Source organism: Bubalus kerabau, chromosome 1 (assembly GCF_029407905.1).
Source record: "Bubalus kerabau isolate K-KA32 ecotype Philippines breed swamp buffalo chromosome 1, PCC_UOA_SB_1v2, whole genome shotgun sequence".
NCBI lineage: Eukaryota > Metazoa > Chordata > Mammalia > Artiodactyla > Bovidae > Bubalus > Bubalus kerabau.
In genome coordinates, this window is record NC_073624.1 from 27,489,193 (window position 1) to 27,503,172 (window position 13,980).

A 13,980-nucleotide genomic window follows, 5' to 3' on the forward strand; every position below is an offset into this window, starting at 1 on the left:
ATTATTTTTTTTTTAATTTTATTTTATTTTTAGACTTTACATAACTGTATTAGTTTTGCCAAATATCAAAATGAATCCGCCACAGGTATACATGTGTTCCCCATCCCGAACCCCCCTCCCTCCTCCCTCCCCATTCCATCCCTCTGGGTCGTCCCAGTGCACCAGCCCCTAGCATCCAGTATCGTGCATCGAACCTGGACTGGTGACTCATTTCATACATGATATTTTACATGTTTCAATGCCATTCTCCCAAATCTTCCCACCCTCTCCCTCTCTCACAGAGTCCATAAGACTGTTCTATACCAGTTCTATATCAGTGTTCTATATCAGTGTCTCTTTTGCTGTCTCGTACACAGGGTTATTGTTACCATCTTTCTAAATTCCATATATATGCGTTAGTATACTGTATTGGTGTTTTTCTTTCTGGCTTACTTCACTCTGTATAATAGGAAATTATTTTATACCAAAGGACATCAGACATATGGAGAAGAGGAATTTTGAAAAAAAATTAAAATATCATTTAGATAGAAAATGATAACCAGAAGATGTTCCATAACTAGTATGTCCATGACTCGTTTTTATATACAATGTCTTGTATACATTAAATTAAAGTTCATTTACTCTTCATAACATTAACAAAGTCTTCATATCTCTCCCCTTTGTGAACTAGACTGAATTTGATATTTTGAGCAGTAAGAGACTGTATTAGTTTGCTAATACAAAATATTAGCAAATTTGGGGGCTGCCAAAACAAAATACCACAGACTGTGGCTTAAACAAAAGAAATACATTTTCTCACAGTTCTAGAGGCTATACGTCCAAACCCTAGTGAACTGTGTGTGCAGAGTACTCAGGTTGTGCCCTCCATAGTTGCAGGAAAACCAGCTCAGGGCTCCCGCTGATTCTACATTATGGTGAGTTGTATAATTATGTCATTATATATCACAATGTAATAATAATAGAGAGGCTTCCCTGGTGGCTCAATGGTAAAGAATTTGCCTGCCAATGCAGTAGATGTGGTTTCAATCCCTGTGTCAAGAAGATCCCCTGGAGGAGGAAATGGCAACCCAATCCAGTATTCTCGCCTGGGAAATTCCATGGACAGAGGAGCCTGGAGCACTACAGTCCACTGGGTTGCAAGACTTGGACACAACTTAGGGACTAAACCACCACCAATAATAACAGAAATAAAGTGCGCAATAAATGCAATGTACTTGAACCACTCCAAAACCATCTCCCACCCCACCCTTGCCCCAGATCAGGGAAAAATTGTCTTCCACGAAACCGATCATTAGTGCCCAAAAAGTTCAAGACCACTGTTCTCAGCCATCCTAGGCTATTGGGCTGAGCTGACCTTGCCTTCTCATGAGAAGAGTCACAGCAGCAGGGGGACCCTCTGACCAGTTTCTGCCAAGAATTTCCAAACTTCTCTACCAAACAGGAAGGAATGTTCTAACCCAGCATTATCCAATTCAAATATGGTGAGAGCCACTAATGTGATTTTAAATTTCTAGGAGCCACACTACAAAACAGTAAAAAGAAATAGCTGAAGTTGAGTTTAATATACTTTACTTAACCAGTAAATCCAAAATAGTTTCATTACAATATGTAGTCAGTATAAAGAACTATTAATGAGATATTTTTGTTCTTTCTTCATACTAAAATAAAATCTTTGACGTCCAGTCTGTATTTTACTCTTATAGCATCTCTCAATTTAGATTAGCCAGATTTCAAGCATTCAGTAGCCACATGTGGCTAGCAGTTACTGTGTAGCCCAATACAGTCCTAATATTTTAATACATCCCCTGGGGCAAATGAGACTTCCCTTGTGGCTCAGCTGGTAAAGAATCCACCTGCAATGCAGGAGCCGTGGGTTCTATCCCTGGGTTGGGAAGATCCCCTGGAGAAGGGAATGACTACCTGGAGAAAGGAATAGCTACCCACTCCAATATTCTGGCCTGAAGAATTCTGTGGACTGTATAGTCCATGGGGTCACAAAGAGTCAGACACTACTGAGTGACTTTCACTTTCACTGGAGCAGATGTTGTCCTGAGTAGTGAAATTTAATTAGAAGTCACTCCTTACACCTCCACTTATGAAATATTGTGATAACTTTCTTTATTTTCTTCAGAATAGCAGGGTGGAATTTCTCCCCAGTTTATCTAGGAAAATATCCCTACCACAGAGATCATAAGTATTTTCAAGCAGGTTTCTTGTGAATATTTCTCATTGACCTATAGAACTGAAATGCATGATGTCTTTCAGAAAAAGATGCAGAAATAATGGGTACAGTGATTTTGGAATAATCTATTGCCTCATATACTACCTGAGGGAGGAAAAAAAATTGTTACTTGGCTGTTAGAGGTTCCAGATCCTTTGGATATTTTCCTAAGGATACACTCATCACCTGCATCCACATTCTCAGCCAGACCAGAGGAAATGTGTATTCCAGTATCTAAGTCTTATTTCTTCGGTCACTAAAAATACTTCTAATTCACAACAATCTTTCACTCTGCCCCTGAGAGCTGATGACTTTTTACAAATATAATCACCATACAAAGGCAGAGAATGTCAAAATTCAATGCCGACGTGTCTGATCTTACTTGATGCTTGAATCCTAACACCTCTGATTAATGAATCTTGACTTAGGTTTTAAATCTGTCAACAGGTAAGATTTATTGCATCCCTACACGTGGCTAGATCAAAATGAAGACAAAATAATTTATTACACATGACCGCAGTTCTTAAAGGACCCAGTGGAATCAGGACTTCACTCACACAGATCACATAAGAAATAGTTAAGGGTGAGAGAAGGTCAGAGAAGGGACAGAGCCTCAAGAGACAGTCATCAGATAAGCCTTGAAGGAGAAGGTAAGGCTTTTTCTTTAAGATGATCAGAAGAGCAGAAAGAACACACTGAGGGTTGAGAAATACATGAGTTGAGAAAGAGTAATGCCTGTGTAATGGTCAGCAAGAAGACTGGCTTTATGAGGACAGCATGTCTGTGCAGGAAAGATGGTGGTGACGGGTAGCAGGTGGCCAAAGTATGTAGGATCTTTAACACTTAGCATACGGTAAACTCCCTACGTACTATGAGTTCCATTCCAAGAGCATGTTTATAAGTTCAACAAAGGTGGCCTAGGTGCCCAACTAACACATTCAGCTATACAGTACTGTACTGTGATAGGTTGATAATACAGGCAGGAAGAGTTACTGGCTGGAGAAGGAGAGGAGGTGGGAGATGGGAGATGGTGGAGCTGAAGGATCGTCAGCAATAGGAGACGGAGGGCAAGTTGAAATTTCACTCACACCTGTTTTTGATGGCCAGGTTCTGGTTCCTTGCTGGATTCAATTCTAACTATAAAGATCCTATACCACTGTACTCTATACAGTACTCTACAGTTAGGTACACAAAAGCACAGCCACGTGTAGAGGAGGCACACACGTGACAATGTATTGCCAGACATATGCACTAACTTAACATAATTGAACATGTGAATGCATTCGCATCTTTGAAAGTTTGCAGCCTGAAGTTTCATATGTAGGGGACTTACTGTATTTGGATTTGACACATTAGAAATTGATCACAGTAAGTCGTTGTACAGATAGAATCTAACAGGAGCAAAGTGGTGTTTTTATTTTTATTTTTTTCATTATTCATGTAAGTGGTGTTTTTAAACAATTTAAACCATCATTGACAAAACAAAGAATCAAGTAAGAGGCAGGGAAAAGGAGTAAAGGGCTGTTGTAATGATTGCTAAGTGTGATGGCAAAAGCCTGGGTGTGCAATATAATAAAAGAAATAAACAGAAGAGATGAAAGGAAGTATTAAAAGGTAGTGCAAAAAAGGAAGAGGAGAGCCTCAAAACTGTCAGCTTAGACAATTGAAATGTTGTTCATGAGAGTATCAGGGAGAGGTGAAATGCAGAATTGATTTGTGGAAAGGCAAGGACTCCATGTTCCATTTTAACCTTATGGAGTTTGGTGTTAATAGTGAGATACCTGAGTAAACACAGATGGAAAATCAATCAGATTTGGAGATCAAGATCTGGACAATGTTCATATCAGATGATACAAGGGAAGCCCAAGAATACTGGAGTGGGTAGCCTATCCCTTCTCCAGGGGATCTTCCTGACCCAGAAATCAAACTGGGGTCTCCTGCATTGCAGGCAGATTCTTTACCAACTTAGCTATTAGGGAAGCCCAAAATATAACTCCTTCTTCCCCGGGTGGGACTCAAACCCACAGTCCCTGGCTTAAGGGGCCAGTGCCTTATCCATTAGGCCACAGGGGCTGATTCATACCAGATAGCTGAACTGAATTTATCAACCCAATAGGAAAAAAATATAGAGATGTTCTAGGTGTTCTAATCACTGTCCAAGAAACTTACTCTGAAGAGAAATTCTGTAGTGTGCATCTTTTAAAGAGACATAACCCAGGCTCAGCCTAACAAATCACCCGTTTCCGCCTCAGACAACATCACCCTTGCTTCCAACCATTCAGGTTCTACAGGAGTCAGAATCATTGGAGGATTTGGTCTCTGACTCATAATCCAAATAGCAGTGACAATTATGAAGGACATAAGAAGTGGAAGTAAACCTCTGTGTTTCATCAACAGTCTTCATCAGAGGGGAAGTGAGACAGTTCAATGTTTAGAGGAGTAAACAATTTATAGCAAACGAGAAAGGAGTTCTGACATCTATTGTGAATTATGCTTGCCCAAGACCAACTCATCACTTTATTCCTTCAACTCTTCTGCCCAGCCTTGTCAGGTTGCCTCTGGAAAGGAAAAATGCTTCTTTTATAGTTGGACACAAACTTACTCTACTGCGGTAGGTCACAGCAAGAAGGATTCTGACAAACTTCTTGGTTCTGGTCATGATGATGATATTCCAGAAAGAAGGTCCAGACCTTCCCCCACAAAGACATATCATTTCTCAGAGGAAAATGCCCTCTAGGGCTTTTTCAAGCCCCACTAAATGCCAGGAGCCTTAGAACAGACTTGGGAGGGTGGGACAGAGAATGAAAAGAAGTTGAAGTGGCAGGTAAGCAGTGCAGTAGTTGCCTGTCACGCCTGTCATGCTAATGGGCCGAGTATGCAGCTGCGTGAGCCTGATGGCTGGACACACGCGGGTAAGAGGGACCCTGGCTTAAGAGCTTGGATGCAGGCATAGCGTTCTGTGTATTGGAGGAACTTGAGAGAACGGCTCAGAGAAGAGGGGCATAGGCAGGGGACCAGGAGAGGTTCAGCAGTGGGTGAACAAGACAGCAGACCAACACCCAGAACTGACGGACAGCAAGCCCAGGGCCTCAGTGCTGGAAAAGTATACAAAAGGGCACAAGCAGAACGGCTGGCTTAACTAGTGGATTAATACATTGATCAAGATTAAATGTCCAGGGATTCCATGAAAACATCTATTTCTGCTTTATTGACTATGCCAAAGCCTTTGACTGTGTGGATCACAATAAACTGTGGAAAACTCTGAAAGAGATGGGCATACCAGATCACCTGACCTGCCTCTTGAGAAACCTCTATGCAGGTCAGGAAGCAACAGTTAGAACCGGACATGGAACAACAGACTGGTTCCAAATAGGAAAAGGAGTACGTCAAGGCTGTGTATGGTCACCCTGCTTATTTAACTTATATGCAGAGTACACCATGAGAAACGCTGGGCTGGAAGAAGCACAAGCTGGAATCAAGATTGCTGGGAGAAATATCAATAACCTCAGATATGCAGATGACACCACCCTTATGGCAGAAAGTGAAGAGGAACTAAAGAGCCTCTTGATGAAAGTGAAAGAGGAGAGTGAAAAAGTTGGCTTAAAGCTCGACATTCAGAAAACGAAGATCATGGCATCCCGTCCCATCACTTCATGGGAAATAGATGGGGAAACAGTGGAAACAGTGGCTGACTTTATTTTTGGGGGCTCCAAAATCACTGCAGATGGTGATTGCAGCCATGAAATTAAAAGATGCTTACTCCTTGGAAGGAAAGTTATGACCAACCTAGACAGCATATTAAAATGCAGAGACATTACTTTGTCAACAAAGGTCCACTGGTTTTTCCAGTGGTCGTGTATGGATGTGAGAGTTGGACTATGAAGAAAGCTGAGTGCCAAAGAATTGATGCTTTTGAACTGCGGTGTTGGAGAAAACTCTTGAGAGTCCCTTGGACTGCAAGGAGATCCAATCAATCCATCCTAAAGAAGATCAGTCCTGGGTGTTCATTGGAAGGACTAATGTTGAAGCTGAAACTCCAATACTTTGGCCACCTGATTCGAAGAGCTGAGTCATTTGAAAAGACTCTGATGTTGGGAAAGATTGAGAGCAGGAGGAGAAGGGAACGACAGAGGATGAGATGGATGGATGGCATCACCGACTCAATGGACATGGGTTTGGGTGGACTCTGAGAGTTGGTGATGGACAGGGAGGCCTGGGGTGCTGTGGTTCATGGGGTCACAAAGAGTTGTACACGACTGAGTGACGAACTGAACTGAACTGAATTCCATGATGGTTCGGTGGTTGAGAGTCTGCCTGCCAGTGCAGGGGACACAGATTCGATCCCTGGTCTGGGAGGATCCCACATGCCATGAGGCAACTAGGCCCATGTACCAAACTAGTGAAGGCCAAGCACTCTCCATGCACCACAATGAAGACCCAGCACAGCCTAAATAAACAAATGAAATTATTTTTATAAAATGATTAAATGTCTATAGAAAACAGACTTACAGACACAGCGGGAACAGGAAGTGATGAAGTGAAAGTCGCTCAGTCATGTCCTACTCTTGGACTATATATACAGTCCATGGAATTCTCCAGGCCAGAATACTGGATTGGGTAGCCTTTCCCTTCTCCAGGGGATCTTTCTGACCCAGGAATCGAACCCGAGTCCCTGTATTACAGGAGAATTCTTTACCAACTGAGCTATTAGGGAAAAATTGAGAGAATAGCACTGAAATATACATATTACCATATGTAAAATAAATAGCTAATGGGAAGTTGCTGTTTAATACCGGGTGCTCAACCCTGTGCTCTGTGGTAACCCAGAGGGAGGGGATGGGGTGGGAGGTGGAAAGGAGGTTCAAGAGGGAGGGAACACACGTATACCTATGGCTGATTCATGTTGATATCTGGCAGAAACCAACACAACATTGTAAAGCAATTATCCTCCAATTAAAAATAAAGAAATTTTAAAAAGATTGCCTAAAAGAATAAGATAAAGAAATCAGTCCTCTAAAAGTTTATCAATAATCAACTTCTCTTTCATCAATCTTTTTCTTTAAAAAATTGTGTTATCGCTTTAGCTTTATGCCTCTTAATTTTGTCTAAATTTTCAAGAAGCCATTCCTCTGAGTAAATGATTCCAAATAATCTCTCAAGAAAGGAAGGCAGGTTTTTGGCCTCGACACCAGACTGGATCTCTCCATGAGAAGGGAGCACATCACTTTCATTTTTCTGTCTTTTCAGTACCGAATTCTCACCCAGGAAGTTCTGTACCTATGGGCAGTGCTAATTCCATTGTAGTTGCAGCAAAGACTATTAATAGATTATGCCTATAATAAAGCTGAAGTAAAAAACAGAAGTTTCCCAAAAAGAGAAGTATAAAATGAAAGAGGATAAAAAGGCAAAAAATTCTGCCTTCCAAGTTAGACGACAGTCTTGTTGAAAGGACATATTTCACAAAGCAATAGAAAATCTGTAGGGTGCTTTTAACTGTCTGTGTTTGGATTTTTTTTTCACCTATTTTATCCTTCTGATTAATGAAGGAAGGATATGTTAGATGAAATTAATGTTTTAAAACTTATCTTTGCTCAGAACCGGCTCCTCCAAAGTCCCTCTTTGCAGTGAATAAAACCCAGACCTCAGTGACTTTGCTGTGGGTGGAAGAGGGAGTAGCTGATTTCTTCGAAGTCTTCTGCCAGCAAGTTGGCTCCAGTCAGGAAGCAAAACTCCAGGTACCGTATGTTGGATTTTCCTTTTCTGAGTTAATTTTAATTAAGGCTCATTATCTGAGCAAAGTGAAAATCTTTCTTTGAATGATATAAAAGGAAAACTCTGCATGTATGGTTTTGTGTTCCAGTGATAGAAATTTAAAATTATTCTTAGAATGGGCCCCAAATATGTTAAAACTAACTTGCCAAATCACAAAGTTTATTTTCATCTTTGTATCAGTCTTCTGTCTCCAGTTTTTATCCACTCTGGGTCATGCTGGAGAATTAAATTGAGGTGGTTGTCTGTTGGCCATTAAATTGAGATAAGGTATAAAAATACACTGCCATATAAAATATAATTTAACAAATATGAACTAATTGGCCTTTATGTGGCAGACATTGTATGGGACACAAATGTTAGAATCACTATTGTTGTTTAGTCACTAAGTTGTATCTGACTCTTTTATGACCCCACTGTAGCCCACTGGTCTCCTCTGTCCATGGGATTCCCCAGGCAAGAATAGTGGAGTGGGTTGCCAAGCCCTTCTCCAGGGGATCTTCCTGACCCAGGGATAGAATCTGAGTCTCCTACATTGGCAGGCAGGTTCTTTACCACTGAGCCACCAGGGAAGCCCTGGTATAATCAAGGTGCTTTGCTGTGCTTAGTCGCTCAGTCATGTCTGACTCTTTGTGACCTCATGGACTGTAGCCCTCAGGCTCTTCTGTCCATGGGGATTCTCCAGGCAAGAAGACTGGAGTGGGTTGTCATGCCCTCCTCCAGGGAATCTTCCTGACCCAGGGATTGAACCCAGGTCTTCTGCATTACAGGCAGATTCTTTACCATCTGACCACCAGGGAAGCCCAAGAACACTGGAGTGGGTAACCTATTCCTTCTCCAGAGGAACTTCCAAGCCTAGGAATTGAATCGAGGTCTCCTGCACTGCAGGCAATTTTTTTTACCAGCTGACCTACCCAGGAAGCCTGGTATAATCAGTACCTTAAATTATTTTTTCATTTAATTGTGGATATTACACTAGAGTAGAAATAATTAAAATGAAGTATAAGTGCCAGAAGTGAGACCCATATTACTAAGAGAATTTAAAAGACATTAGTAAGGAGGATAATTTTATTTGGGAAAAAATGAAGGCTGAGATAGGTGAGTGTTAAAGCTTTAGGGTCACAAGTAACAGATAAGATGAATACTGAGTTATCCACCAGGTTAAATTGAATGGAAGGAGACAGATGAGCCTTGGGGTAACAAAACCACAAGACAAAACTATTTTATAGTCAGACATGGAAGAAAAAGGACAAATTTTTGAGGCATGTCACAAAATACAGTGCAAAGATGAATACTATGAACATAAATAATTGATGCTTTTTAAATAATGCAGCTCATGAGATTGAAAAGAAAAAAGGATTTCTAGCAGTATGAATCTTTTTATACTGAGTGTTAAACATAATTTGCTTTGATTTCTCTCCCCTTTTGATAGTCTGGTCTACAAACCAGACTATCTCTTTTTTGATTTGTACTGAACATCTGAATCCTTTGGATCCCAAGAATCCTTTTAGAAAAAAGCTGCTCTGCCAGTAGTGAATTTAATTCTCTGCAACTACAGTAATGTCTTCCTTTAAGAAAATGATGATCAGGCAGCTACTTTATACAATGGAGGCCTGTTAGCAAAAATCTTTTCTCAGAAGCATTCTTTTATAGGATATTGAAAGAAGTGAGAGTGTGAACTCCTTGCTGATGGCTCTCATCTCTTTAGGTAGAGGCGTTTCCGACCCTTGTTTTGAAAAAGGATGTTTTACTGGTTTATGTTGTACAGTTGTACTTGTCAGTGGATGGCCATTGGCCCACCAAATTAACAACTTTTACTCAAGAATAAGTTAACATTAAACATTTTGGAGAACACAGTGTCTTTATGCCTTTGGTGGATGCTATTTAAAAGCAGAGAATGTAGACAAAAGGGGTAGTGTTCTTAATATACAAAAGTGAAAGTCACTCAGTTGTGTCCAACTCTTCCCCAGGGACTATACAGTCCTTGGAATTCTCCAGGCCAGAATACTGGAGTGGGTAGGCTTTCCCTTCTCCAGGGGATCTTCCCAACCCAGGGATCGAACCCAGGTCTCCCGCATTGCAGTCAGATTCTTTACCAGCTGAGCCACAAGGGAAGCACAATATTCAAAGATCTACTACAAATAAAAAAGATAAAGATCAGCAACCCAAAGCAACTATTTCATAGAAAATAAACATAGAAGGCTCTTAAACATATAAAAAGATGATCAAGCTCACTCACGGTGAAAGAAATGCAAAATAAAACTATCATGAGGGACAGTTTCCACTAATAAGATGGGAAAAGTTCAAAAAGTTTGCAAATTGTATACAATTTGTTGCGTAAAAACAAACGTAGGGAAATGGGTATTGTCATGCACTGACAATAGGCGGGTCCCTTGGAAAATGTCTATGGAAGATAATTTGTCTATACCTTTCAAGATTAAAAAGATATAACTTGTGACCCAGCAGTTCAACTTCTAAGAATATGAGTGTTTGTATATGTATGAATATTCATATACATACATACACACAAATATATTCACAGGTTTTATATATGAATGTATATATGTATATATTGTTGTTGTTGTTTAGTCACTAAGTCACTCTTTTGCAACCCCATGGACTATATAGCCCATCAGACTCCTCTGTCCATGGGACTTCCCAGGCAAGACCATTGGAGTGGGTTGCCATTTCCTTCTCTGGAGAATGTTCCAAACACAGAGATCTAACCCACGTCTCATGCTTGGCAGGTGGATTCTTTACCACTGAGCCACCAGGGAAGCCCTTGTATATATACACATATATGCATACATACATATATAAAATGAGTGTGTGTACATATGCATATGTTCCCATTAATTGTGAAACTGTTGAATTGTCTATAACAACAAAAAATCAGAGATCACGTAAACATTTATTAGTAGAGGACTGGCTAGATAAAGTATGTTCTTTCAATGGATTTGTGTGCAGCCCTTAAAGTGAAATAGCTTTATCTGTACTGGTATGGAAAGAGTGCCAAAGTATACTGATAACCAAGATAAAAATAAGTAGAATGGTGCACAAACTATGTTATCACTGTATTCTTATATGTTTATACATCCATAAATTACAGATGGAAAGAAAAAAAGAAAACTACAGCAGTGACTGCTTCCTTGGAAAGTAATTGGGTAAATGGGAAGTACAGGAAGAAGGAAACATTTTTCATTGGTTCCCTTTTTGTCTTTTCAATTTTCCTACTCTGTCCACACGTTACCTACTCAATTATGAAAAGTAATTTAAAAGCCAAACTAGATGAAAAAAACATAACATTTATCTTGTTTTCTGCACCTCCAGGAACCAATTTCTGTTTCCTCTCATGTCGTGACCATCTCCAGCCTCCTTCCTGCCACCGCCTACAATTGTAGCGTCACCAGCTTTAGCCATGACAGCCCCAGCGTCCCGACATTCATAGCGATCTCGACAATGGGTAAGCACAGGCACCAGTGGAATCTGCTATCTTTGGAAATTATATCTTTCCTGATTTGCCTTAAATTTTCCTTTTAAATGTAAATAATTCATCTTTTTTAAAAAGAAAACTCACATTTCACTGAAAAGTTTCAAGCTCTGAGTTCAGGAAAACTTTAATTCCAACCCCAAACTGTGCTTACCAGTTATGTGATTTAGGGAACGATAATTACTATTCTGAAGCTTTGTTTTTTCATCTGTAAAGCTGGAGTAATAATATGTACCTGTTGACATGTTTTGAGGCTTAGAAATCAAGTACCTAAAGCTCTAGTACATGCTGTCTAAATGCTAGTTGTTTTCATCATCAACTTCATCGTCCCCATCACCCTCTTCAGTGGTACCCACAGTACTGTAAACAGCTCAGGTGCATCTGTTGTAGTCCTGACCTTGCCCTCTCACTGATTGAATATTGGTGAACCTAAATGACTAGACCAAAACTAAAAAATTTCCAGTCAAGTAGAATGCATAATTGGGGAAATTAGAAATTAACGAAAGGTTCGGTATAATGCTATTCCCTTATTCTTTTTCTGAGTTATATTATTTGTTTTACTCCTCTGCTTGAGTCTAATTCTGTCATCTAAGACCCTCCCTGAAGCTGCCTGTAATAAAGCCACTCTTACCATCACATTACTCTTTTAATGGGTTCACTTTCATTTATGTATGTAAGCATTAATCATGTTTAGCCACTATATCCAGTGACCACTAGAAGAAACTTTTTTTTTCCTGTTTTTAGTTTCTGCTTTTTCAGAAGAGCAAAAATGGACCTGAAAAGCATACTAATGGTCTCCCATTTCAACACCCTTTCCATTTTCTAAAAATACTTTAATGTTCATGATTCCTTGTCATCTGTATAGCAACCCAGTGAAACAGGTGATATTATTAAATGTATTTGCAAGTGAGGAAAAGTAGGCCAGGAGAGACTGATAATCAGAGCTTCCCCAAATGGAAGGTAGTAGTCAAGCGAACTTGAACAATCTCTTCTATGAGTCTAACATTCTTTCTGTTCTAATACTTCTGTCTGTACAGTGGAGTCAAGCTGGCCCACATGGGAAGTGGCAAATGCCCAAAGCCTCAGGGACTGTGCGGGTTGGCCAGGACTGTGATGTTGTGATCAGTGCCGAGGATGGTGTCTCCTCTTTTCCTCTGATCCGCTTTTAAGAGCTTTACAAAAATCTTTGATGTGTATTCGCACCTTTAACATCCTTATCTTCCGGGTAGTATGTAAATTAGGCAATGTGTAAGTGCACTAAAGGATGGATCATAGGAAACCTAGTGTGTGAAAGGGATACAACCCCTGTTCTTAAAGGCTCTAAATGTATTAATAAGTTTAATCTCTTGAGTTATGCAGATAGAAAACCTCCAAACATATGGTTACAGATCATCAGAAAGCCTGCTGCTAGCGATGCGTTAAGTGCTGCGGCAGATGGCAGGGTGCTAATGCCTTTTTCATATACGTTATTATGTGAGGGGAATACACAGTTGTGCTTTCTGACTTGAAAGCCATGGACATAAAGTAAAAGCCTGCCTCTCTCTAAGCTTTTGAAAATGTTAAACAGTGATGATACATGATAATGATTTCTAGCATTTTTGTTTTCAAATGAGCTTAAATCATGGCACAGGCATTATATACATTTCATGGTTTCCTTTAATAAGAATGTCCTGAACATAGGCCTTTGAAGTGGATTCAGTTCTTCCACCCACCCAAACACTGTTTGTCAATCTATTCTACTTCGTAAGAGTTGACCAGCAAGGAGCCATCACTGACTCGGAGAAATGCCATCGTTGCTGTTGTTGCTACGGTCGTAAGTGTGTTAGACTTTAAATTAGATGAAATATGATGAATGGTGCTGTTAGTTTCCATGTCATGGAAGCTCCAGTGAAGATGTATGGCTTTTATCTTTAGTTACAGAAATGAATCCCAACGTGGTGGTCATTTCCGTGCTGGCCATCCTCAGCACACTGTTAATTGGACTGCTGCTTGTTACCCTTATCATTCTTAGGAGAAAGCATCTGCAGATGGCAAGGTAAGTTGCATTTTGCTCAACTTTTACCCACAAGCTTTAGAATATTTTTATCTATCATGTCGGCTTCCCTGGTGGCTCCAAAGGTGAAGAATCTGCTTGCAATGCAAGAGACCTGAGTTCGATCCCTGGGTTGCGCTTATCCTCTGGAGAAGAGAATGGCAACCTACTTCAGTATTCTTGCCTGGATAATTGTATGGACAGAGGAGCGTGATGAGCTATAGTTCATGGGGTCCCAAAGAGTTAGACACGATTGAGTGATTAGCATATTTACCATGTACGTGTAGCTTTTACATATAGGCTTCCCTGGTGGCTCAGTGGTAAAGAACATGCTTGCCAATGCAGGAGACATAGGCTCGATCCCCGGGCCAGGAAGATTCCCCTGGAGAAGGAAATGTCAACCCACTCCAGTTTTATTGCCTGGGAAATCCCATGGACAGTAGAGCCTGGCAGACTATAATCCATGGG

General features: G+C 40.4%; 1 protein-coding gene across 1 annotated transcript in view; it reads left to right on the plus strand.

Moving 5' to 3' along the window:
- PTPRO (protein tyrosine phosphatase receptor type O) overlaps positions 1-13,980 on the plus strand; it is a 265,891-nt gene that overhangs the window by 199,692 nt on the left and 52,219 nt on the right. The window contains exons 13-15 of the mRNA XM_055571060.1: positions 7,817-7,956; positions 11,321-11,453; positions 13,395-13,515. Of these exons, the coding sequence (XP_055427035.1) occupies positions 7,817-7,956; positions 11,321-11,453; positions 13,395-13,515 (394 nt within the window). The remainder of the gene's footprint in view (positions 1-7,816; positions 7,957-11,320; positions 11,454-13,394; positions 13,516-13,980) is intronic.